General features: G+C 41.0%; 7 protein-coding genes across 10 annotated transcripts in view; 3 read left to right on the forward strand and 4 right to left on the reverse strand.

Annotated features, from left to right (window-relative positions):
- Positions 1 to 1,609, reverse strand: part of LOC104800937 (probable poly(ADP-ribose) glycohydrolase 2) — a 3,922-nt gene extending 2,313 nt beyond the window's left edge. Inside the window, exons 1-5 of one of the 2 annotated variants that reach the window (XM_010523955.1) lie at positions 1,517 to 1,609; positions 1,034 to 1,197; positions 690 to 962; positions 406 to 591; positions 226 to 297 (exon numbers count right to left, since the gene is read on the reverse strand). In XM_010523955.1, coding sequence (XP_010522257.1) covers positions 226 to 297; positions 406 to 591; positions 690 to 938 — 507 coding nt within the window. In that variant the 5' untranslated portion in view covers positions 939 to 962; positions 1,034 to 1,197; positions 1,517 to 1,609. The other variant, XM_010523954.2, reaches the window with a different exon arrangement.
- Positions 1,480 to 4,897, reverse strand: LOC104800936 (probable poly(ADP-ribose) glycohydrolase 2). The gene is made up of 11 exons (XM_010523953.1): positions 4,430 to 4,897; positions 4,022 to 4,207; positions 3,779 to 3,882; positions 3,342 to 3,546; positions 3,130 to 3,234; positions 2,877 to 2,995; positions 2,647 to 2,790; positions 2,434 to 2,560; positions 2,168 to 2,350; positions 2,014 to 2,076; positions 1,480 to 1,862 (listed from the first exon to the last, which is right to left on the reverse strand). The coding sequence occupies exons 1-11, from the start codon at positions 4,676 to 4,678 to the stop codon at positions 1,725 to 1,727; spliced, it is 1,623 nt and encodes a 540-aa protein (XP_010522255.1). The 5' UTR covers positions 4,679 to 4,897; the 3' UTR covers positions 1,480 to 1,724.
- A 164-nt stretch (positions 4,898 to 5,061) lies between these two features.
- On the reverse strand, positions 5,062 to 8,362 carry LOC104800934 (probable poly(ADP-ribose) glycohydrolase 2). The gene is made up of 11 exons (XM_010523952.1): positions 7,962 to 8,362; positions 7,683 to 7,868; positions 7,399 to 7,502; positions 6,838 to 7,042; positions 6,618 to 6,722; positions 6,380 to 6,498; positions 6,138 to 6,281; positions 5,978 to 6,056; positions 5,664 to 5,843; positions 5,512 to 5,574; positions 5,062 to 5,386 (listed from the first exon to the last, which is right to left on the reverse strand). Exons 1-11 carry the CDS (start codon positions 8,208 to 8,210, stop codon positions 5,249 to 5,251), a joined length of 1,572 nt encoding a protein of 523 aa, XP_010522254.1. The 5' UTR covers positions 8,211 to 8,362; the 3' UTR covers positions 5,062 to 5,248.
- A 170-nt stretch (positions 8,363 to 8,532) lies between these two features.
- On the reverse strand, positions 8,533 to 13,260 carry LOC104800938 (poly(ADP-ribose) glycohydrolase 1). Of its 2 annotated transcripts, none has more exons than XM_010523958.2 (11): positions 12,826 to 13,260; positions 12,269 to 12,454; positions 11,772 to 11,875; positions 11,013 to 11,217; positions 10,813 to 10,917; positions 10,548 to 10,666; positions 10,168 to 10,269; positions 9,858 to 9,999; positions 9,510 to 9,710; positions 9,184 to 9,246; positions 8,533 to 8,981 (listed from the first exon to the last, which is right to left on the reverse strand). In XM_010523958.2, the coding sequence occupies exons 1-11, from the start codon at positions 13,072 to 13,074 to the stop codon at positions 8,796 to 8,798; spliced, it is 1,662 nt and encodes a 553-aa protein (XP_010522260.1). In that variant the 5' UTR covers positions 13,075 to 13,260; the 3' UTR covers positions 8,533 to 8,795. The 2 variants fall into 2 exon arrangements, with proteins under 2 accessions (XP_010522260.1, XP_010522259.1); XM_010523957.2 differs by having other exon boundaries at positions 10,168 to 10,311; positions 12,826 to 13,259.
- A 1,031-nt stretch (positions 13,261 to 14,291) lies between these two features.
- LOC104800939 (inactive glucose-1-phosphate adenylyltransferase small subunit 2, chloroplastic) lies at positions 14,292 to 16,966 on the forward strand. Of its 2 annotated transcripts, XM_010523959.2 has the most exons (9): positions 14,292 to 14,718; positions 14,926 to 15,216; positions 15,326 to 15,595; positions 15,663 to 15,821; positions 15,916 to 16,019; positions 16,135 to 16,246; positions 16,370 to 16,468; positions 16,558 to 16,683; positions 16,781 to 16,966. In XM_010523959.2, the coding sequence occupies exons 1-9, from the start codon at positions 14,437 to 14,439 to the stop codon at positions 16,895 to 16,897; spliced, it is 1,560 nt and encodes a 519-aa protein (XP_010522261.1). In that variant the 5' UTR covers positions 14,292 to 14,436; the 3' UTR covers positions 16,898 to 16,966. The 2 variants fall into 2 exon arrangements, 1 of the variants encoding a protein (XP_010522261.1); XR_002023690.1 differs by lacking the exon at positions 16,781 to 16,966 and having other exon boundaries at positions 16,365 to 16,468; positions 16,558 to 16,646.
- Positions 16,967 to 17,130: 164 nt separating this feature from the next.
- LOC104800940 lies at positions 17,131 to 20,155 on the forward strand. The gene is made up of 5 exons (XM_010523960.1): positions 17,131 to 17,271; positions 17,347 to 17,453; positions 17,820 to 19,542; positions 19,664 to 19,746; positions 19,898 to 20,155. Exons 1-5 carry the CDS (start codon positions 17,151 to 17,153, stop codon positions 19,982 to 19,984), a joined length of 2,121 nt encoding a protein of 706 aa, XP_010522262.1. The 5' UTR covers positions 17,131 to 17,150; the 3' UTR covers positions 19,985 to 20,155.
- A 250-nt stretch (positions 20,156 to 20,405) lies between these two features.
- LOC104801545 (leucine-rich repeat receptor-like serine/threonine/tyrosine-protein kinase SOBIR1) lies at positions 20,406 to 23,022 on the forward strand. The gene is made up of 2 exons (XM_010524853.1): positions 20,406 to 21,593; positions 22,048 to 23,022. Exons 1-2 carry the CDS (start codon positions 20,558 to 20,560, stop codon positions 22,848 to 22,850), a joined length of 1,839 nt encoding a protein of 612 aa, XP_010523155.1. The 5' UTR covers positions 20,406 to 20,557; the 3' UTR covers positions 22,851 to 23,022.
- The last annotated feature ends 53 nt before the right edge of the window (positions 23,023 to 23,075 follow it).

Below are 23,075 nucleotides of genomic sequence, written 5' to 3' on the forward strand. Positions count from 1 at the left end.
AAAAAAAAAAAAAAAAAGAAGACGAAAGGCCTGAAGGCAAGATTTGCAAACCGGAGGAGGCCTTCAGGTTTGTATTGTCTCGTTCCAGTACGAGGCATTGCATCTATCGCTATGACTCTCGTTTTTCGCCTTCTGAAAATGTCCAGTTCCTTCTTGTCCACATAATCACCAGAAAATTGGAATGAAGCTCCATACCTGTAAAGCCTCACATAAAGCGATCGGAAGACGATTTGATCCGCGGTTGGTTACAGGAAACAAACAGAAGAAAGAACATGTAAGCAGAGCTCCTATCAGTTCCTGCCAAAGCCATAATCAGTAACTACACACTTGAGACATCCTCGTTCTTGGTCTGACAATGTGGATAGTGCAGAACATTTAGCTGAAGAGCTGTCTAGATTTGGGTACCTGGCTGAGGAACACGATACCGGCTTCTTGAGGTCTTAATAATCGAAGACCAGTTTGGGTTCCATCGATGAGATTATCTGAATTCAGATAGTGTAGTTCTAAGAGAGATGGGAATCGCAGGAGAAGACAAGCCATTGCAGGGATGGTGTTGTCAAACCAAGAATTCGATTCTTCTCTTGACATTCTCTGCAACAATCAAGAATTTATCAGATTTGTATGGCAAAGATCAGTCTGAGAAAGACAGAGAAACAAGAACTGAAAAACATGGTGTTTGACTGTGTGACCTCGTCGAAGAAGAGAGCGTAGCCTTGAAGGGCTGAAGGCGAAACAGGAGTTGTCAAAGAGAGAGCTTGTCTCATGGCGGAAATGGCATCAGACAGAGCTTCTCCCGAGTCGAGTCTGCTGTGACTCGGTCCTTTGGACATTGCTTCTAGAACCTCCACCACATGGGGAAACGGCCATGACAGAGACGACGATTGAATCCCCAATGGCAGGTACGGTAATATTGACATCAGATCTTCCCTTTTCTCCATTGTCTCGTTGCCTCAGGTGAAGTTCTGTGAATGATAATGAAGTCAACAATGGCGCACGATAGCACAGAGTTTACATATATACACACATAATACACCTGTTATGATTTCATGTGCTGTCTTTATCTAGAAAGAATAGTTTTTGCATTCTTTCTTGCAGCTCGAGAAACAGGAGGAGGTCAAAGTCAACCCGACGTGTCTTCTTTGAAGCCTCTGTACAGCTCAACACCATGATTAATCAAATCCATCTTCAACCCAAATTCTGAATATAAATAGATGTATAAGAGAAGCACTCGTTAACCTTTTTCCGTAACCAGTTGTACTATTCAGTGCCTACAAGAACCGATCAAAACACCCCATAAAGACGATCTAAACGCCTGCAATAAGTTATTACAAGATAGGCTAGGACATGGTTCCTGAATTCAACTAAAATTGAACTTGATGTTTATTTACAGAAAACAAAGATCGAGTGATATGGTAAAGCACCCTATGGAATGAGATGTCTCTATGTGCCAACAAGTCGAATGGAAAAAAGGCAAGCTGATGATACATCCAGGTATCGATATTGTAGAAAGGCATACCTTTCAGTGTCATTGAACTTATCACAACGCTTATGCTTCCACTGAAAGTGGGGACTGAACCCAGATTGTGTGTTTTTTTTGTTCAAGGAATCCATACTCAACAGAAACAAGAGAATCAAACTTGAGACACTCTGAATTCTTTTTTTTGGTAAACAGACACTCTGAATTCAGGTACAGGAAAGTCATGGGATGAATAGAACTTTGATGTTTAAGCAGACAGTGAAGGGATGAGCCAGGAGAAGAGGCCAGCTCGTGTTCTTTCGCTGAGTTTCTCTGAAGAATACTCCACCAGCTTACTCCATAGGTCTCCTACGGTCCATTCTTGAGAACCAATCCATTTAGTCACCTGGCTTAAGCAATAAGCGTGCTTTTACAGTTAAGTATCAAGAAACCAGTCGCCAAAGAGGAAGAAAGTTACAAGACCATCAAGAATTTAAAAGCTTTTAGGGACTTGGGTCTGGATTTGGAAGGGAGAATCAAATAAAACAAAGTAGTACCTGATCGAGATTTTGCAATGCTTCGAGCTCAAATGTGTAGTATGACAGGAAGGGTCTTCCCGACTGGAAATGTAGAGAGTTTCAAGTTACAATGAAGGACTTAGTTTTCTAATGAATAATTTACTGAAGACAGATGATGAGAAAGAAAGGGCACCTGTGAAGCAGCTAGCCATTGGATCATGGTCTTTAGTTCGGGATCGCCTTTAAATATTCCACAGCCCCAGTTTCCTGTCGCAACACCGATCTTCTCTTCATTGTAGTAACAACACAACCTCTGCTTTTGGCAAGAGCTGTCTGGATCTTTGCTCATGACAACTGGTTGAAGATGAACAGGCCCCTATGCAGGACAGCAGAAGTTTAACTTGGTAAGAAAAAATTATCTTGTAAGGCGAAGGCATGAGGGGAGAGTAGTGTTCTTACAGTAGACAATGTCTCGGACTGAACAGGATCTGCAGGATTTGTGTCTGTCTGAAGTGGAATTCCTTGGGAAACACTCACATGATATGTACATTGATGCAGAAATCCACATAAAGCCTTGTTAACCTCCCTGTGGAAATAAGCAGAGTGAACAAAAAATATACAAGCAAAAAAAAAAAAAAGAAGACGAAAGGCCTGAAGGCAAGATTTGCAAACCGGAGGAGGCCTTCAGGTTTGTATTGTCTCGTTCCAGTACGAGGCATTGCATCTATCGCTATGACTCTCGTTTTTCGCCTTCTGAAAATGTCCAGTTCCTTCTTGTCCACATAATCACCAGAAAATTGGAATGAAGCTCCATACCTGTAAAGCCTCACATAAAGCTAAGAAAGATATTTGGATTTCCTTAAAATTTTAAGCCTAACTTCTTCAATTTACAGTGTGCTTACCCAGTGTAATGTGAGAACCTTTCAACACCAACAATCTCAATCGCTTCATTATCATCCATACGAGGCAAGAACATCATACCGGCTATGAGTTCTGGGTTGATCATAAACCGTATTTCTTCCTGCATAAGATGACAGTTTCCAGTTTCAGCAGAAGTTCCATATTCACATAAATTAGAACTCTGATGCGGCACATGAGATGGTAGAGTTTGCATTAAGAATCTTTAAATAGATTACAAGAAGGAACAATCAGAACCTGCACACATCCATTACGCAGTGTGAGACCTCCAAAATACTCATCTGCAAAATCCACTTCAAGAGCTTCACCGGTCTGATCTTCAATGGATCCTGAAGTGTGAACCTACTCCAATACAAAAAGATCGAAGATAAAAATTACCCAATGCATACTCGTTTATCATCCACAACCATGGTTCAGTAGTGAAGAAGACTAGGACTATTTCCTGTTACCTCAATGGGGCAAAGAGAGGTGATGGATTTGTTCCATGAATCAGAAGTGGGATAAGAAACAAGAAGAGGATGGTGTGAAAATGGAAGAACTTTCCTCTCAAATGAAACAAATCCCATCGGCATACAACAACATATCCTTTCAAAGTAATGGATGATGCACCTTATTTTGTTCTCATGGTTCTTGCTCTGACGTGTATGCATATACCTTAGAACACAACAAAGATTTGTAACTTCAGTGAACCCAGTCATAAAAGTTCAAACACCTATATGTGAAATGCTTATATAAGATGTTGAAACAACCAAAGATAAACTGAAACAGAGCAAGGAACTGAAAGAATACATAGAACATTTCTGCTGATGGATTTGCATTTCTTGTTAACATTTCCGTAACTTCTTTCTATAAAGTTTAAGACGAAATAAAATTTAGAGCAACATACGAAAACAATTCGTGAAAGTTGATTCCTCGAAGGTGCCTTGAAGCTCTCTCAGATTCAGGGAACAAACAAAAGAAAGAACATGCAAGAAGAGCTGCGATCAGTTCCTGCAGAGAACAGTGAAGCATAAGAGGATAAGATAGAAAAAACTCCAACGAAAAGATCAAACTACTTTGTTTCCAAGGTATCATAGAAAGCCATGAAGCTTATATGCTCAAGAAGCGATTAGAAATTAAGAGAGATTACCTGGCTAAGGAACACAATTCCAGCTTCCTGAGGATCTAATATGCGAAGACCAGTGGTGATTCCATCTAAAACATGGTCTGCCTTTTGATAGTGCATTTCTAGCATTGAAGGTAACCGGAGAAGTAATCTGGCCAATGCTGGGAACACCTCACCAAACCATTTACCCGATTCTTCTCTCGAGATTTTCTGCATTTCAACAAAACCATCCTTGTGATTCCTGTATCTATCTTAAGACAGTACCAGCAAAGATTCTGAATTTCCCATGAGGAGCATATTTTCATGCTCAGATGCTAACCACCCATATGAAAAATTCAACTTACAGTAGACAACACACCGAAGAAAATATCTGAAAAGATGAATCGGAAAACACAGAAAGGGCCAGAGAACAAGGAAAGACAAGATCATTACCCTATCAAAGAAAACAGCATAGCCTTCAAGAGCGAATGGTTTAAGGAGGGATGGATCCAAGGAGAGGGACCTCCTCATACTGGAAATCCGGGAGGCTAAAGCCTCTCCTGAGTTAACTTTAGTATTACTTGGTCCTCTAGACATTGCATCTAGCTCTTCTGCAACCGGCCTCGGCCAAATCAGAGACGATGTCTGATCCATCAGTGGCAGATACGGAAGTATCGACTTTAGATCACCTCTGTTCTCCATTCTCTGTTTTCCTGCTTTCCTCAGAGAAATTCAAAAGGGAGATGATGAAGTATGCAAAGGATAAAGGGAAAACGAAACTTTAACTTCTAACGTGTGTATTTCTTTTCAAGTAGTTGACTTGATCTAAGCTTGGAGACGAAGTAACCAGCAACCGAGCTCATTTTTATAATTGAAGCCAGAAGGAACCTAAGTCAAAACAGGAACACGTTTTCCTGAGAAACCGGGCCCATGCGCTCTAGTGAATATTGCTTACAACTTCTGACCAATCAATTTCTTCTGTTAGTCTTTGTTTCTGTCTGGAGCACAACGTCACAAGTTTTAGTTTACTTGGCAAAATCCTGTATAACAATACTGCAGTTTCAACTGATCATGACAGATCCACAAATACAGAGAACCTGTTACTCGATTGATCAAATAAAATTCAACACAAAACTAGCCAACTCTACTACAGTATTTGTTGTTCAAGCAATCGATCATCAATGCAAACAGAAGAAATCAAAGTAAGGGAATCAAACGGAAAATCTCTAAATTGGAGTATGTCAAGACATGGGGTGATTTGAACTCAGCAGCCTAAGCCGAGCATGAAGGGATGAGCCAGGAGAAGAGGCTGGCTTGTGTTCTTCCATTGAGACGCTCTGAAGTATGCTCGACTAGCTTACTCCAGAGGTATCCGACTGTCCATTTCTGAGAAGCAATCCATTTAGTCACCTACCGTAAAACATGCTTCACAGTTAATTCTAATATCACCAATCCCCGGAAGCAATTCATTCAGCGCAGTGAGGCTGGAATTTCCTTCATATATCAGAAAAGACAGAACAGAATAAGAGTATTACCTGATCGAGATTTTGTAGTGCTTCGAGGCCAAATGTGTAGTATGACATGAAAGGCCTTCCCGACTGGAAAGTGAAATGCTTCGAGTTAAAAGAAGGCTCGAGCTTCTAAAGAATTGCTTTGCAGGCAGCGAATCGAGAAGGAGAGGGGGTACCTGTGAGGCAGCGAGCCATTGAATCATGGTCTTTAGTTCAGGGTCACCTCCAAATACACCGCAGCCCCAGTTCCCTGTTGCAACACCAATCTTCTCTTCAGTGTCACAATACAATCTCTCCTTTTGGTGAGGACTTTGTAGTTCTTGGCTCACAGAAGCTGATTCAAGAGAATCATGCGCCTACGCAACAGCAAATTTTAGTTCAGTAAATCAGAAAAACTCCACAGGTAAGCCGAAGGCACACAGTGAGGTAGCGCCCTTGCAGAAGGCAATGCCTCTAAATGAACGGAACCATGAGTTTTGACATCTACTACCTCAAGCTTCATTCTGTGGGATCTATTCACTTGATATATGTTTCGTTGCAGATATCCACAAAAAGCCTTGTTAACCTCCCTGTAGAAACAAAAGGAGTGAATGAAAAGTTCAAATAGAAAATGAGTCAAAGGTTGAAAGCCCGAGGGTAACTCCTGTTACCGAAGGAGGCCTTCACGTTTGTACTGTCTCAATCCTGGCAGAGGAATTGCGTCTATAGCTATGACTCTTGTTTTTCGCCTTCTGAGGAAGTCCAGTTCCTTCTTGTCCGTGTAATCACCGGCAAATTGGAATGAATAATCATACCTGCAAGCCTCAAATAGGTATTCAATAGGATTCAAAACATTTTCAGATTTCCTGAAAACCACAAGTTTTAACTTTTTCTTTGATTCATCAAACCTTACCCTACATACTGTGAGAATCTTTCAACACCAACAATCTCTATGGCCTCATTATCGTCCATACGAGACAAGAACAGCATGCCCGCGATTAGTTCAGGGTTGATCATAAACCGTACTTCTTCCTGCATGAGAAGACAATTTATCAGACTTCTCATACAAAAGGGTTCAGAATCTGCCACAGAAGATGAGATGATACAGTTTGCAATCTTAAAAAGAGATTATGGGAATTAACGTATCAAACCTGCAGACATCCATTACGGAGAGCAAGGCCTCCGAAATACTCATCAGCAAAATCCACTTCAAGAGCTTTACCTGGTTGTTCTTCTATAAATCCTGAAGTGTGAACCTACTCCAGAACAAGAAGGCCAAAGAGAAAATTTACGGAATGCATATTCATGTATGATCCACAAATATGGATTAAATTGTGAAGAAGACCTGGATTGTTTCCCTGTTAGTGTTACCTCAATGGAACAAAGGGGGACGGTGGATTTGTGCCAAAAATCAGCATCTGGATATGACATAAGAAGAGGATGGTATGCCAATGGAAGAACTTTCCTCTCAAATGAAACGAAGCCTGTTGGCATACAACGACATATCCTCTCAAAGTAATGAATGATGCACCTTATTCTCTGCTTCTGCTCCCTCAAGCAACGCATGTACAGAAACCTTGAAACATGAGAACGATTTTTAATTTCGGTGCTTACAGATTGAGCAAAATCTATAAATGGCACTAAGAAAATCATAGACAAGCAGAAGATCGCAATATATTGAAAAATATATTCCATTCTTTGGTAGTACGAATTCCATGTGACAAGCAGCATTATGGAAGTGGCATGTCATAGTGCTAAAGTGATGTGATTATACATAAACAATATACTAAGAGTGATCAATTGTGTAATACTGGAAGAATTGGAGGACAATATTTTCATGTCGAATTGGCATGTTGTAGGGAATCTCTGATCTCTGTCACCAATTCCATAAAGGTAATCACGAGGTAAAGTAAACAGGGTATAACCACATACGAAAACAACTCGTCAAAGTTGATTCCTTGAAGATGCCTTGAGGCTCTGTCAGCTTTAGGGAACAAACAAAAGAAGGAACATGCAAGAAGAGCTGCAATCAACTCCTGCAGAAAACAGAAAATAGAAGAGGAAGAAACATGACCCAATTCAAGCTCCAACAAAAGAATGAGCAACTTCATACCTCAAAAGTACTAGAAAATTTACGGATATTTTTTTTGCCAAACGCAAGCTTACTCGTGTTTCTTTCCGAGCGAAGGCTTGTAGAATGAAATCAAAGAGTTTACCTGGCTAAGGAAAACGATTCCAGCTTCTTGAGGACTTAGGATACGAAGACCAGTCGTGGTTCCATCTAGGACATGGTCCGCATTTGAATAGTGGATCTCCAACATTGAAGGTAACTGGAGAAGTAGACCGGCCAATGCAGGGACCACCTCACCAAACCATTTAGCGGATTCATCTCGGGGAATCTCCTGACAAAAATAACCAAGAAAATGTGTCAAAACAAAGTACTAAGAAATGCGACAAATAAAGGAACAGATGAAACAAAAACAAATGTTTCTTACCTCGTCGAAGAAAAGGGCATAGCCTTGAAGAGCAAAAGTCGCAAGACAAGATGGATCTAAGGATACGGACTTCCTCATACCAGTGATTCGCGAGGCCAGAGCTTTTCCCGAGTTAACCTTAGAATGACTTGGTCCTCTAGACATTGTTTCTAGCTCTTGTGCAACTGGTGGTGGCCAAACCAGAGACGATGACTGAACCACCAGAGGCAGATATGGAAGTATCGACTTCAGATCAGCTTTGTTCTCCATCCTCTGTTTTCCTGATTTCCTTGAAAAAACACAACAGATTATGAATTCTGCAACAGATTAAGGAAAGGAACTTGATTCTTGGCGTATCTATATATTCTTTCAGCTTGTTGACGTACTCCTTGCTTCAAGAAGATAAATAGAAAACAAAAACTTCTCTTTTGCATTATTAGTTCAAGAAAAACAAAAGTCAAGCAGGAACGCGTTTTCCCAAGAGACTGAGTCCACGTACTCTAATGGCTATTGTAGAAAATTGCTAACAAGTAAAATGCCTAACGTTAACCTTTGTCCTCCAAAATACAAAACAGACAAGAGTATCACAATGGAATTCCAACATAACTTCGTAGTTTCAACAGATTATAACTGAGAAGCACAAGGAACAAAGTTTTGCTTTTGTAAAAAAAAAAGTTCCTGAAATAAGGATAAGTCTAACACTTCTGGGGGAATGCCAATGGCTCATGACCGAGGACTGGTCAAAATGGAACTGTTTCATGCTTATATACGGCAACTATATTTCTACAGATTCAGTGCACATATGCATAAATACACCATCGAGAAGTGTAGCGCACAACATTAGGGCTGAAAATGTCACTGGTCAAGACGGATTTGGGGATTCAGATGGTGTGGCGGTGTCACCGTGGTTGTTAGCCATGGAAGAAGCCAAGAAAAGAAACCGAGGTCGGTCTCTCTGTTGAGCCTTTGAGTCGTATATTCCAGCATCATGTTCCATAGATCTCCAACAGCCCATTCATGGGAAAGAATCCACTCAGTTACCTGTCCTTGCCAAGTGATTGTATCAGTTGTAATTAAGGATCACAAAAGGTATAAAAACTGTGCCCATCAAAAAGTGATCAAAGTCAATAACACACTGCACTGTAAAATGTTTCATGAGAAATTCAATCCTTAATGATCATATGTTCCAAAAACGAAGGAGAAAAGAGAGAAACTGATAGAGAAGTTGTAGAGAGGTAGGTACCTGATCTAGTTTTCTGAGAGCCTCCACTCCAAACGTGTAATATGATATGTAAGGTCTCCTTGCCTGAATACAAAACATGATTAAGTCAACAGCAAACCACTGAACATAATGATTTTCCCTAAACTTAACAAAAAACTCAGGCTTTTCAATATTTTAATCCTGATATCAGAGGTATTATTCAGAAAGCCACACCAAAACTCTTGATGAGGTTGCTTAATAGTTTGTCACAGTCAAACATCTACCCACGTGATTTTTTTAAGTTTCCAATTTGTACTAACCAGGAAATTATATTTGAAATGAATTAGAGCTTGAATAAGAAATACCACCTGGGAAGCAGCAAGCCATTGGATCATAGCCTTAAGTTCGGGGTCTCCCCCAAAAGCACCACAGCCCCAGTTCCCAGTTGCAATACCAATTGTATCTTCATGGTCCATACATTGATGTCCTTCCACATGAGAATCTCTTCCAATCTTGTTTGCAAGCTTTTCTTTACTCGTCTCAACATAAACTGATGGAGTTTCATGAGACTATAAAAAGCGGAGGTAAATTAGGAACAAAAAACAATTGACCAAGTCCAATAAACATCATGCGTCCAAGACCTTGATTTTCCAAAGACTTAAGACAATGTGTTTGATTATGAGTAAAGGTACTGAAGGTTCATTAAGGTTTCCCACCGAAGAAGTTTCCATACATAGACAGTCAGGATCATTGTCATTTCTTGCAAGTTGCATTTCCTGAGATCCATTCTCTTTGAAACTCTGGAACTGTGAATACTTGCATCCATGCAGAAAGCCACAGAGAGCTTTATTACTTTCCCTATGAAAAACAAAGAGAGAGAGAGACATGAACCTCAAGTGTGACATTAAATAGACGGTACCAATAGATAAATCATGTTGCTGAACATTCACCAAAACCCGCATTAACTTGACTTTGTGATTACATGAAGAATCTTATATATCTCATTCCTGAAAAGGTCTCACATACCGCAAAAGGCATCCATGCTTGAAGTGTCTCATCTTTGGGCCATATAGTGCATCTATCGCCACAATTCTGGTTCTTCGCCTTCCAAAGGGGTCCATAGGCTTTCTGTCAATGTATTCACCAGCAAACCGAAATGAAGATGCATATCTACAGAAAAAAAAGGTTATTTTATCATTAAGAAGGGAGAATAAAGAATACAAAAATCAAAATCCATGACTGTCACTATGCATACAAAATCTCAAATAATGCTTTCTACTTCTGTATATAATTATAAACTATGTGTATCTAGATGGGGCCATTTGCTTAGAGAAGTATTTAGATAGAGATCAGTCAGACAACTACGAAGATAACATGGATTATGTCACAAAGACAGGAAGCCTCACCCTGTGTAACATGAAAATCTTTCTGCCCCAACTATTTCTATGGCTTCATTATCATCCATGCATGTCAAGAAAAACATGCCTGCGATTAATTCGGGGTTGATCATGAAGCGTATCTCTTCCTGCACAATAATCAAATTGCAAGCTAATGCATTTGCTAATAATGTATTTACAAGAACTTTCTGTTTAGCAAAAAGAGGTCAAGAATTTTCTTTTCTCAAATGTCAGAGAAGCTTTTGAAGTCTAAAATATGGTATGAGTTTCAAACCTGCACGCATCCCCTACTAAGGGCACCACCTCCGAGATACTTGTTTGCGAAATCCACTTCAAGAGCATCATCAGGTTGATCTTCTATTAACCCAGAAGTGTGAACCTACAGCATTAAAAACTGTCAACAGAAATCAAATACTCGCATTTATATGCATCATGGTCCAAAACATAGAAATCAACATTCATAACTCCTGACACCTTAAATGCACAAAGGGGGAGGGCAGACTTGCTCCAAAAATCAGCCTCAGGCGATGTGGCAGAGGAATAACAGTATTCGGCCGGAATAACCTTGCGTTCGAATGAAACGAAGCCCGTAGGCATGCAAGAAAACACCCTTTCAAAATAACACATAATGCATCTTATCTTGCTTTCTTGATTTTCGCTGTAATTTTCATAAAGGCTTCTGCAAAAGCAAAAGAAGCTCTGATTTCAGGAAACATTAATTATGAGTTCAAAACATCGAAAAGAACTCGTTCAAAGTGAAACCACACAGGATAAAATAGTAAAAGCAAAGAATCTCAAACTGGAATATAATTATCTCATCATAGAAAAATACATCCAAACAAATGGAAAGACATAGGACTCTTCATTAAACACAGATATTCCCTTTAGTAAACATTTTTCTTTCATTTTACTAATTTTCTATTAAATTTACTAGGAGAAATTGTCAACCTTCTCATTGAGAACATTCCCAATTTATCTTGAAATTAGTTTGCCTCATTATCCATCGGGAAGAACTTAAAAGCACCCTAGTAGGAAACAATTATTCAAAACACACAAATAAACTAACAATTCACATAAGACAGCTGTGCCACGGCTGCTTTCAGTGCATAAAATACGCACATGCTGAGAAGGGTGAAACAAGTTAGACCAATACAGTACACGATGCACAACCATTTCTGTACTTATATAGGCTTGATCGTTATGAATTCAAAAGATAGAGTAAGGGTCACATACGCAAACAAATGATCAAAGTTGATGCCTGGGAGATTTTCTGCATCTCTATTAGCATCCGGAAACAAACAAAACAAAGAGCAAGCAAGAAGACATCCAATCAACTCCTGCAAAAATTTGCAAACATTGTGGAAAGACTGAAAACAAAAAATTATGACACAACGGCACACCCTATATCTTCAACAAAGATGAAATCATTATTTTTCAGCACAAATACAACAACCTCCAACCTAGAATACTAACAAACCGACCTTGTGAACTAATTGACGGAAACAGAATGATGTTTCTATCACCATGAGCGGCCCGGAAATTTAAACATCCCATTTGCATGTTACATAATTCGAATAATTACCATCACTGAAGAAGAACATTAAAAAAGTTGATTTTTTTTCTTCCAAAGACATCATTCCGATCATCATAATTATTTTCTTGTTCCAGGCATACAAAATAAAGTACATCAAACTGTTTGTACAGATAATGGGTTAAGTTCGAATTTGTACCTGGCTGAGAAAAACTATGCCGGTTTGTTCGGAACCTAACAAGCGGAGACCTGTTTCGATTCCACCAAAAAGTTTACCTGCATTTTGATAATGCATCTCTAACAGAGATGTGAACTGAAGGAGTAATTTTGCCAATTTCGGGATAATCTCGTTGAGCCATTTATTTGACTCTTTCCTAGGTAGCAGCTGCAACAATCAAGAAAAAAAATCCTTATTCAGACATTTCGAGCTTCAAAGATCAAACAAATGTATAATGAATCTTCCCAGGAAAATAGCATGGAGATACTAAAACATATGCCTCAACAAATTTGGTGCTACTCAATTACAGACGTTATCAAAGTCTGATGCAGAAAGAACAACGACATAAAGTCGGGAAGTTTCTAGCGGATTGATCAGTATAAAACTATATCACTGTTCACCACCAGAATTTAATACATTCAATTCCAAAACCGTACACGGTACTTTCGAACTAAACTAACAAAATTATAGAAATGCACGGAAACTGAGAAGAAAACCAAAAAATATGGAACTAGGCAAAAGAAAGGAGGAATGATCACTTCGTCGAAGAAAAGGGCGTAGCCATGAGAAGCAGAAGGCGCGACAAAGCGAGAGGAAAAGGACAGAGATTGCCTCATGTCGGAAATGGCGAGCCAAAGGACCTCTCCCGAGTCAACTCGGCTGCGGCTCGGTCCTTCGGACATGGCCTTCAGCGCCTCCACCACACGCGCCGGCCAATACAGCGAAGAGGAACGGATCAGAAGCGGCAGGAACGGCAAAATCGACTTCAGATCTTCCCGGTCCTCCATAATCAGATTCTACAAAACCCTAATCTTCCTTCGACTGAAGAGCAAATGCAAATTGCGAAATCTGGGCAATGCTTCCGTGACAAGACTGCTGTTGAAGGAGAGAGCACGGCAGAGACACGGTCAAAGGGAGTCAGGAACTGCACGTCGTTTCTACAGAGCAGAAACGGCATCGAGTTGGGTAAATCATGGTATGTAGCAGTCATTTATCGGATACACCCAAAAAAAAATATAACCCATTAACTTTTTTTTTTTGTTGAAAAGACGATATTACCTTGAAACCGTGTAATTATAATTACAATGTCGTAATTAATTTTAAATACAATTGCAATTGATTATAAATATAGTTATAATTGATTCTAAATGAGATGGTAAAAAATACATCTAATTGTTTATAATATCTTTAGTTGTTATACGATCGTAAATACTTTTTTTTTTAGTCGTATAGTCGTAATAAAGTCGTAAAAAAATATTAAAAAAAATGTTATTTCCTACTTTTTAAATCCAAAAATGGTATAGAATTGAAAAAAAAATGTTTTTTTTGTATCGCCTGAAATTGGTGCAACACATTCGTATATTTGAGTGATTTTTCCCATCCAGTTGCGTCTCAGGAAGCGTCAAGAATCAAGATCTGGAATCAAACCGCTGGTCAATGGATAATTATGAATTTTCACGAACAAATTTATATTTATTGTTCAATTTTTTTATAATGAATATTTATTCCACGCAATCTTCAAAAATATAACCTAACCCATTATATCACCGGTCTTATTCAACAAACTACAGGTCGATTTAAGCCGTAAACAATATTAAGATTTTGAAAATATTCATAGAACTGTGAAGAAAATATAGAGAACCAACACAACGTGAAAAACGGCAAGTGAGAGTTTGCATGAGATCACAACGTAATGTCGTAAAATGCTTAACTTCGCATGCACTCCATTCCATAGCCTTTGCCTTTTGCACGTATTACATATATATATATATATATATATATATATATTACATTTCCCTTTTCTCCGTTTTGTAATTAAAATAAATATAGCTCCTTAAATATATTTATAAATTGCTAGCTTCAGATTAAATTTTATATACTTAATCATATAATTTTGACAATAACTAGTTTGAGAAACAGCCCACGTTTCCGGCAACGAAGAAAAGGAGAAGGTAAGGAATCAAGTCGGACGACAAAGTAAAGAAGTTGCAGAGAGACATTAACATAAGCAAAGGCAAAGCTATATGTCTGAAACAGGACGTGTCGGGCGGTCCGTACAACCATTCCACGCCCTGACATAATCCAGACCCATGCCATGAAGAAACCTCCCGGAAATATTCTCTCACGTTTCCTTCTCCTTCTTTAAGTAAATGATCGTTCTTTCCCGATCGTATGACGAACTGAAGATAGGGAGAAAAAACAGGGCTTCAAAGATCAAGATTTGCCCAGGCTTTTTTTTTTTTGGATTCTTGCTCGTAGATCTTCAAAGCATGCAGATTCATCCTCCTTCGAGTTGTTCTACCAATTTGAATCCCCCGATTCTGGGATTGACTTCTGTTCATCACCATAGACAGAAACTGAAGCTTCTTCCCAGTTTATGCCCTACCCTCTCTGTTTCCAATTCCCATCAGCTTCAGCTTCCTCTCAACCAGGTTCTTGCTTCACTCCTGCTCTTTTTCTTTTTTTTTTTCTTTTTTTTTTTGCGTTACAGCATGAATCTTTCATTTAATCCAATGGGGCCATAAAGCTACGAATCTGTAGAAACTCTGGCAAGAATTCGAACTACACCTTCAGATACATTTCCTTTAGGCTAAACCAGTGGAAACATCACTCATGAGTCATGATCTTGATTTGTTCAGAGCGTGGCGGCGATAGTGTTCGGAGGAGGATCAGACCCTGAGCTTTATCCTCTGACAAAGACGAGAGCCAAAGGGGCCATTCCCATAGCAGCGAACTACAGACTCGTCGACTCGGTTATCAGCAACTGCATCAACAGCGACATCGGCAAGATCTACGCCATCACCCAGTTCAACTCGACTTCTCTCAATTCACACCTCTCCAAGGCTTATTCCGGATCTTGCCTGGGAAAAGACGGTTTTGTCGAAGTCATTGCCGCTTATCAGAGCCCCGAAAACCATGGGTGGTTCCAGGTATGTACTGTTTCCAGCTTCGTTCGGACAATTCTGTGAATCAGAATCTTTGAGTTTGAGTTTGTATCTGTGACGTGTTCTTCACAAAATCCTTGACTCGTGTTGCAAGGGAACTGCTGATGCAATAAGAAGGTGCTTGTGGGTGTTGGAAGAGTTTCCCGTTACAGAGTTTCTGGTTCTACCTGGGCATCATCTCTACGTGATGGATTACAAGACAGTCATTGAAGCTCACATAAGAAGTGGAGCCGACATAACTGTCGTTGGATTAACCTCTGTCACGGAACAAGACCCGGGTTTCGGTTTTATGGAAGTTGACGAAGCAAACTATGTCGCCAGATTCACCATCAAACCAGACAAGGACCAGCAAGATTCCATACCTGTAAGATGGCGATTCTTATATCGTTATAATGATTCAACCAGAAGAGTGAAGTTTCTGCGTTATGCAGACGGTACAGGAGGAAGAAAGAACGAGAAGAAACATTCCGAGTTCGGGGATTTACGTCGTGGGCAGAGAACAAATGGGGAAACTTTTGAGAGAATACTTCGTCGAGGCGGATGACTTTGCGAGCGAAATCATTCCAGGTGCTATATCGAAAGGCATGAAGGTAGACAAAAAGTACATGGAAACGTATTGTTAGCCGTTAAACCCACAGTTACAGTTTCAGACACATGCAGAGAAAGTGAGAGTTCTTGTTTCAGGTGAAAGCTCACATGTTCGACAGATACTGGGAAGATGTGAAAAGCATCGGAGCATTCTACAAAGCCAACATGGATAGCATTAAGACATCGAGTTCTGGATTCAAGTACGTGACTTTCTTCGACCCTTCTGATAAACATTGCTTTGATCGCTGAGAAAACGCGAGAAAATACCCGCAAACTCGACGAATTCTGAACCTTTTTTTCCTTCTCGTGTTGCAGGTTCTATGACAGAAACTCTCCTATCTACTCGATGCCTCGGTGTGTGCCTCCGAGTTCCATAACCGAGGCCGTCATAACGGACAGCATCGTCGGAGACGGTTGCATTCTCAATGTAAAGAACTCCAGAAACTCACTCACTTTCAGATCAGATCCTCAATCGTTAGCTGTTGTTCTTCATAGAAACGGATAAAGCTGAAGACTTTGTGATTCTCTTTTGTGGTGATTCCAAGTGTAGAGATGCGTCATCAGAGGATCAGTGGTGGGAATGAGGACGAGAATCGCAGACGAAGTCATCGTTGAGGACTCTGTCATCATGGGTGCAGACATCTACGACGTATAAGAAAAGCCATTAAATCTTTTTGGTCCGATCATTACCCTCTGATATACATTTCCAACATCTGTTTATACAATATTGTCACACAGGCCGAAGAATGTATCAATGGCAAAGACAGGGAAGAACACGTCGATATCCGAATAGGGATCGGTGAAAAAACCCGAATAAGAAAGGCTGTCGTAGATAAAAATGCAAGGATCGGTAAAAACGTTATGGTAAATTTTCCTTGTTTTTCACCGTATGTTTTTCACTAACATAAGGTAATATATGTTGGCATTAACATAAGTTTGTTTCCGATTAACGTGTTTACAGATTATGAATAGAGACGGAGTGGAGGAAGGAGATCGAGAGGCTCATGGTTACGTCATCAGAGAAGGAATCGTAGTAGTGATGAGGAACGCAGTGATAGCAAACAATTCCATCTTATGAATTTCATTCTATTTTTTTACATTCATTATTCTTATATGTAAAACAAAAATTATAAAATAAAATGGTATATTTCGGTGAATAACTTCTAAGATTAATAAATCATTTCCGATGTTGGTCCAATGTAACTCGCTGACTGAGAAAGAGGGTTCGGGGCTTAAAACCCGCTACTTGATGAAGAGGGTTCTGGCTGAAACGCGCTATCTTCTTAAATTTTCGATGCTTTTGCTTCTGTCGCTCTGTTAGCGAAAGAAAGATGGAGTCTCTAGCTCCATGGCGGTGCTTCTCTCCCCCTCCGCCGCTCCCCCGCCGGTGTATTGATCACCACCGCCGCCATGTTCGTTTCCCTGTCTCCTTCTCCTCCTCCTCTGCGTCAGGTTGCTTCTTCATTTCTCTCGTCTTTGTTCCCTCGTAACCCAATTTTAGCCTCTTAATCTCTTCCGCTAATCCAGGGTTTTGGACCCAATTCGCGGATGAGAAGGTTTCTCCGTTTGCTCATTGTACGACGGCCTTGCGCCGCCGCACGGGTTCAGCCTTTGAGCACCTTCTTCATGCTGTGGTTAGTTCCGGAAAACTTGGATTTTGTCGTTTCCATGGGAACTCTGTTGTGTCGGTCTGCGTTGTTGTGCCGATTATTGTAGGTGCCTGAGGATATATGCTTCTTGTTTACTCGTTCATCTATTGTCCTAATCCCTTAAACAGAGAACAATAGAGGATATGTATTTGTTTCATATAACATAGAAGCCCTTTAGCTTCTCCGGTTCTGCCTATGTATATGACTCTGGATGAGCTGTTTTTTCATTTTTCGAAATGGGTAATATCCAGAATCAAATGTAGATTCATGCTCATTCTTTTTCTTTCCCTGATGATTTGTGGTTTTGAGCATGTCTGCGTATATGTTATTGCTGTTTCCATGTTGTTGCAGAATTCATCTGCAGTTGGTCGCTCGGAGGAGGAACTGGAAGACGAACATGACGCGGACTGGGAGTCGGAATTCCTTGGGGCTATTGACCCGTTGGATCAGCAACCACCAAAGAAAAGGAAAAAGCAGCAGAAGTCGAAATTGCTCGAGGAAACTGAAGGTATGGACTGGTGTGTAAGGGCAAGGAAAATAGCCCTCAAAACTATTGAGGCCAGAGGCTTGTCTCATAAAATGGAGGACTTGATGTCTGTTAAGAAGAAGAAGAAGAAACATAAAAAGAACAAGAAAAAGATGGTAGTAGGCAAAGAGAAAAGTAAGAGTGAAAGTGTTCCTGAAGATGATTCCGATTTTGATTCGGAAGAGGGGACAAGCACTCACTGGCTAACAGGGCGCGACCAGACCTACTCAGATCAGATTGTCGGCTTCGAAGAAGATTTGAACTTTGAAGATATAGATGGCTTGTTGGAGGACAAGACGAAGGAAGAGAAGAAGAAGTTGACGGAGCTCTATTTTCAGAGACAATTTGAAGAAGAGAAGAAGAAATCGATGGAGCTGTTTGTTCACAGACTATCCCAATTTTCAGGTCCATCTGATCGGAGGAAGGAAATCAACCTGAACAAGGCTATAGTAGAAGCACAGACTGCAGAAGAAGTGCTGGAAGTAACAGCTGAGACAATCATGGCGGTTGGCAAAGGTTTAAGTCCATCGCCATTATCTCCCCTAAACATTGCCACTTCACTCCACCGGATCGCGAAGAACATGGAGAAAGTTTCGATGACAAGGACTCGTAGGCTTGCCCTGGCTCGGCAAAGAGAGATGTCAATGCTTGTTGCCCTTGCGATGACATCCTTACCAGATTGTTCAGCCCAAGGCATATCAAATATTTCTTGGGCTTTGTCCAAAATCGGTGGCGATTTGCTTTATTTGACAGAAATGGATAGAGTAGCAGAAGTGGCCGTATCAAAGGTTGGGGAGTTCAATTCTCAAAACGTTGCTAATATTGCAGGGGCTTTTGCCTCTATGCGGCATTCTGCTTCCGATCTGTTTGCTGAGTTGTCGAAGAGGGCGTCTATTATAGTTCTCACTTTTCAAGAACAAGAACTGGCTCAGCTGTTGTGGGCACTTGCCTCTCTTAATGAGCCAGCTGATCTATTTCTTGAATCTCTGGATAGTGCTTTCGGGAACCGAGACCAGTTCGAATGCTGCTTGAAGAACAAAATCCAAAATTATGATGCTGAAGAAAGCAAAGGTGTGAATGTCGAAGATTCATCAGAATCACCGGTACTTAGCTTTAACAGGGACCAGCTTGGAAACATAGCGTGGTCTTATGCTGTTCTTGGACAGCTGGAACGTCCTTTCTTTTCCAGCATATGGAAAACCTTGACCACTTCCGAGGAGCAAAGGCTTTCAGAACAGTATAGAGAAGATGTCATGTTTGCTTCACAGGTTTATCATGCGAATCAGTGCTTGAAGCTCGAATACTCACACCTTCAGTTGTCTCTTGATCGTGAACTCGAGGAGAAAATAAGCCGTGCAGGGAAAACTAAAAGGTTTAACCAGAAAGTAACATCGTCTTTCCAGAAAGAGGTGGCTCGACTTCTCATCAGTACAGGGCTTGATTGGGTTAAAGAACATCCCGTAAGTGGCTATACCGTGGATGTTGCTGTGGTTGATAAGAATGTTGCTTTGGAGATCGATGGACCGACCCATTTCTCAAGAAACACCGGTAAGTACCATGACCCAGTTTCTTCTTCTATCCCCGCTGTCTGGTCCAGCAACACAACATAATTTTTCGATCATTGATTCTGATTTTCAGAGCTAAAATCAGTCTTTTTGTGCATGTTTAGGAGTACCATTAGGGCATACGATGCTAAAGCGGCGGTATGTTACAGCTGCTGGTTGGAAGATGGTATCTTTGTCTCATCAAGAGGTGAGTTAGAACTCCCATCTGAACTCGTGTTAGGGTTACTGCGAGACATGGTTACTTGCCATTGAATTGAAACTCTGGTCCAGATCATCACACTATAATCAGATCTTACAACAACATCATGTGTTTAAAACGTTCTTACTTCAATATGTAGTGGGAGGAACTCGAAGGCAGCTCCGAACAGCTGGAGTATCTAAGAGAGATTCTCAAAGACTGCTTAGATGAAATACCGCAACAGTGAAACAGGCAAGCAAACTTCCCCAGTTTTGGGAAAGTACGGAACTTTCTACATGAGCCGTTAAATATGTACATGACCGTTGATGATCTGTTTAGTACTTCATTATTATGTATAAGATTTATATAAAATCTATGGTTAGTGAATAATTCTGTTATGTTAAATAACTTCCCACCATGTGCCGTTTCGTGTGAAGTTCTTAGTAAACGTCAACGGACAGAATGGGAAACTATGCTTTGTCATGATTAAGGATGGAACATGTAGAAATATAAAGTGGTCCAATTTTTCTAACGTGTGGAAAAAGGCGGCCGAATGGGGAAACCCACACTCGGTTGACTTTGACGATTCTACGAGGAAACCATCAAACACAGTAACGTAGCAAACGGGACGAAATAGATTAAAAAAATAAAAACAACAAAAACATAAGCCTCTTTTTTATTATTACAGATTAAAAATAAAAATAACAACTCGGATGTGTCCACTCACACTGGAAGTCGTAGGCCATTAATAAATAAATACCCAACAAACCTTTATCAGCATCCATCCATCGAAGAAGAAAAAAACTTCAATTTGACAAAAATGGCAATCTCCCGAGGAGATATGCCTCTCCTCCTCACTCTTCTCTCTCTGCTTCTGCTCTCTTCCTCCTCCTCCCTCTCCGCGGCTCGGCTTGAGGTCGAACCTTCAGATCTGAGAGCTCTTCGGATCGTAGAGAGGGACCTTGGAGTCAACGGTCAACATCTCTCCTCTCCCGGAGTCAACCCCTGCAGCAGACGCGGCGTCTTCTGCGAGAGGAGGCTCTCCGCCTCCGTCACCGGAGGAGATGTTCTCCGCATCACGAGGCTTATCTTCAAATCCCGACGGCTCACCGGATTCATCTCGCCGGAGATCGGACAGCTGTCGGAGCTCCGGCAGCTCACTTTGGCCAACAATCAGTTGGTCAGAGATCTCCCGACAGAAGTCTTGCGGTGCAAGAAACTCGAAGTTCTCGATCTCGGGAGCAACAGATTCTCCGGTCAAGTCCCGAGAAATTTTTCGGGGTTGACCCGTCTTCGCATTCTCAACCTTTCTTCCAATAGATTTTCCGGGAGCTTGGATTTCTTGAAGAATTTTCCCAACCTGGAAAATCTCTCCGTTGCGAATAACCTCTTTTCCGGGAAAGTCCCAGTATCATTACAGTCCTTCAGCAATCTCCGGTTCTTCGACTTTTCGGGAAACCAGTTCTTGGAAGGTCCAGTTCCACTTACGAGCAAAACCAAGCTCCAATCATCTCTGCAACCAACAAGACGAATTCTTGCTCAAAACGCATCTTCGAATCCCACCAAGAAAGCTAATGACAGTTCATCAGGAGCAACAGCTCAAGCTCCAACTGCAGCAGTAAAGAAGAAGAAAAGCAACAGGAAGAAGAAAGTAGCAGCATGGATCCTAGGGTTCTTCGTGGGAGCCATAGCCGGATCGATTTCAGGGTTCGTCTTCTCCATGATGTTTAAGTTGATTGTTGCAGCAATAAGGGGAGCACGCAAGCCCGCAGGTCCATCCATATTCAGCCCTTTGATCAAGAAAGCCGAAGACCTGGCTTTCCTAGAGAACGAAGAAGAGATAGCTTCTCTTAGCTGTTGTTCTTCATAGAAACGGATAAAGCTGAAGACTTTGTGATTCTCTTTTGTGGTGATTCCAAGTGTAGAGATGCGTCATCAGAGGATCAGTGGTGGGAATGAGGACGAGAATCGCAGACGAAGTCATCGTTGAGGACTCTGTCATCATGGGTGCAGACATCTACGACGTATAAGAAAAGCCATTAAATCTTTTTGGTCCGATCATTACCCTCTGATATACATTTCCAACATCTGTTTATACAATATTGTCACACAGGCCGAAGAATGTATCAATGGCAAAGACAGGGAAGAACACGTCGATATCCGAATAGGGATCGGTGAAAAAACCCGAATAAGAAAGGCTGTCGTAGATAAAAATGCAAGGATCGGTAAAAACGTTATGGTAAATTTTCCTTGTTTTTCACCGTATGTTTTTCACTAACATAAGGTAATATATGTTGGCATTAACATAAGTCGCCATAAAGAAAGTTATCCAACCGTCTAAAGACGCCAGCGAGCTTGCAGAGGAAGACACCAAGCTTCTGAACAAGAAGATGAGACAAATCCGATCTGAGATCAACACTGTCGGCCAAATCAGGCATCGGAATCTTCTCCCGTTACTGGCACATGTTTCAAGACCTGATTGCCATTATCTCGTTTACGAGCTCATGAAGAACGGGAGTTTACAAGATGTACTAAACGACGTAGCGACAGGAAACGGAGAGCTAACCTGGCCGGCTAGGCACAAGATTGCAGTAGGGATAGCTGCAGGGCTTGAATACCTCCACATGGACCACAGCCCGAGAATCATACACCGAGATTTGAAACCGGCAAATGTTCTTCTAGACGATGATATGGAGGCCCGGATTGCAGATTTCGGACTGGCAAAGGTAGTTCCAGACGCAAACACGCATGTCACGACGTCAAATGTTGCCGGAACAGTTGGATACATAGCGCCCGAGTATCATCAAACCCTGAAATTCACTGATAAGTGCGATATATACAGTTTTGGGGTCATACTCGGGGTTCTGGTGATTGGGAAGCTTCCATCAGATGAGTTTTTCCAGCACACAGAGGAGATGAGTCTGATCAAGTGGATGAGGAACATGATGACATCGGAGAATCCGGGCCTTGCCATCGATCCAAAGCTGATGGGACAAGGCTACGACGAACAAATGCTTCTGGTTCTTAAAATCGCTTGTTTCTGTACTCTGGATGATCCGAAACAGCGGCCCAACAGCAAGGAAGTCAGAACCATGCTGTCTCAGATTAAGTAGCAGAGGCAGTAACTTAAGATGTTGTTTATGTTTGCTTGCAAGTGTGGTTTCGACATTTTCTGCTGTTTAAGGAATAACTGTGGTCACTGTCACCTGTATCCAAAGAAGCTTGTGATGAACGAATGTTATCACATCACTGTGAAGTTGTTAAGGCAATCTCAAGTTCATCTTCGATGCTTCCGAAATTTCATAGCTTCATATTGCCTATCCATAACACAAACAAAG

The sequence above is a fragment of the Tarenaya hassleriana genome, unplaced genomic scaffold (genome assembly GCF_000463585.1).
Source record: "Tarenaya hassleriana unplaced genomic scaffold, ASM46358v1 Cleome7, whole genome shotgun sequence".
Taxonomy (NCBI): Eukaryota; Viridiplantae; Streptophyta; class Magnoliopsida; order Brassicales; family Cleomaceae; genus Tarenaya; species Tarenaya hassleriana.

Coding starts and splice junctions, on each gene's coding strand:
- LOC104801545 (XM_010524853.1), top strand. CDS start 20,558: ATGGCAATCTCCCGAGGAGATATGCCTCTCCTCCTCACTCTTCTCTCT. Junction 21,594..22,047: donor AGAGATAGCTTCTCTTAGCT/GTTGTTCTTCAT, acceptor CATTAACATAAG/TCGCCATAAAGAAAGTTATC.
- LOC104800934 (XM_010523952.1), bottom strand. CDS start 8,210: ATGGAGAACAAAGCTGATCTGAAGTCGATACTTCCATATCTGCCTCTG. Junction 6,057..6,137: donor AAACGTGAAGGCCTCCTTCG/GTAACAGGAGTT, acceptor TTGTTTCTACAG/GGAGGTTAACAAGGCTTTTT. Junction 5,844..5,977: donor CCCACAGAATGAAGCTTGAG/GTAGTAGATGTC, acceptor GCTGTTGCGTAG/GCGCATGATTCTCTTGAATC.
- LOC104800940 (XM_010523960.1), top strand. CDS start 17,151: ATGGAGTCTCTAGCTCCATGGCGGTGCTTCTCTCCCCCTCCGCCGCTC. Junction 17,272..17,346: donor CTCCTCCTCCTCTGCGTCAG/GTTGCTTCTTCA, acceptor CCGCTAATCCAG/GGTTTTGGACCCAATTCGCG. Junction 19,747..19,897: donor TATCTTTGTCTCATCAAGAG/GTGAGTTAGAAC, acceptor TTCAATATGTAG/TGGGAGGAACTCGAAGGCAG.
- LOC104800936 (XM_010523953.1), bottom strand. CDS start 4,678: ATGGAGAACAGAGGTGATCTAAAGTCGATACTTCCGTATCTGCCACTG. Junction 3,883..4,021: donor GAATTGTGTTCCTTAGCCAG/GTAATCTCTCTT, acceptor TGTTCTCTGCAG/GAACTGATCGCAGCTCTTCT. Junction 2,077..2,167: donor AATGGCTAGCTGCTTCACAG/GTGCCCTTTCTT, acceptor CTACATTTCCAG/TCGGGAAGACCCTTCCTGTC.
- LOC104800938 (XM_010523957.2), bottom strand. CDS start 13,074: ATGGAGGACCGGGAAGATCTGAAGTCGATTTTGCCGTTCCTGCCGCTT. Junction 10,312..10,547: donor AGATTTTCATGTTACACAGG/GTGAGGCTTCCT, acceptor TTTTTTCTGTAG/ATATGCATCTTCATTTCGGT. Junction 8,982..9,183: donor CTCTCAGAAAACTAGATCAG/GTACCTACCTCT, acceptor TGGCAAGGACAG/GTAACTGAGTGGATTCTTTC.
- LOC104800939 (XM_010523959.2), top strand. CDS start 14,437: ATGATCGTTCTTTCCCGATCGTATGACGAACTGAAGATAGGGAGAAAA. Junction 15,822..15,915: donor CTATATCGAAAGGCATGAAG/GTAGACAAAAAG, acceptor TTCTTGTTTCAG/GTGAAAGCTCACATGTTCGA. Junction 16,684..16,780: donor GGATCGGTAAAAACGTTATG/GTAAATTTTCCT, acceptor ACGTGTTTACAG/ATTATGAATAGAGACGGAGT.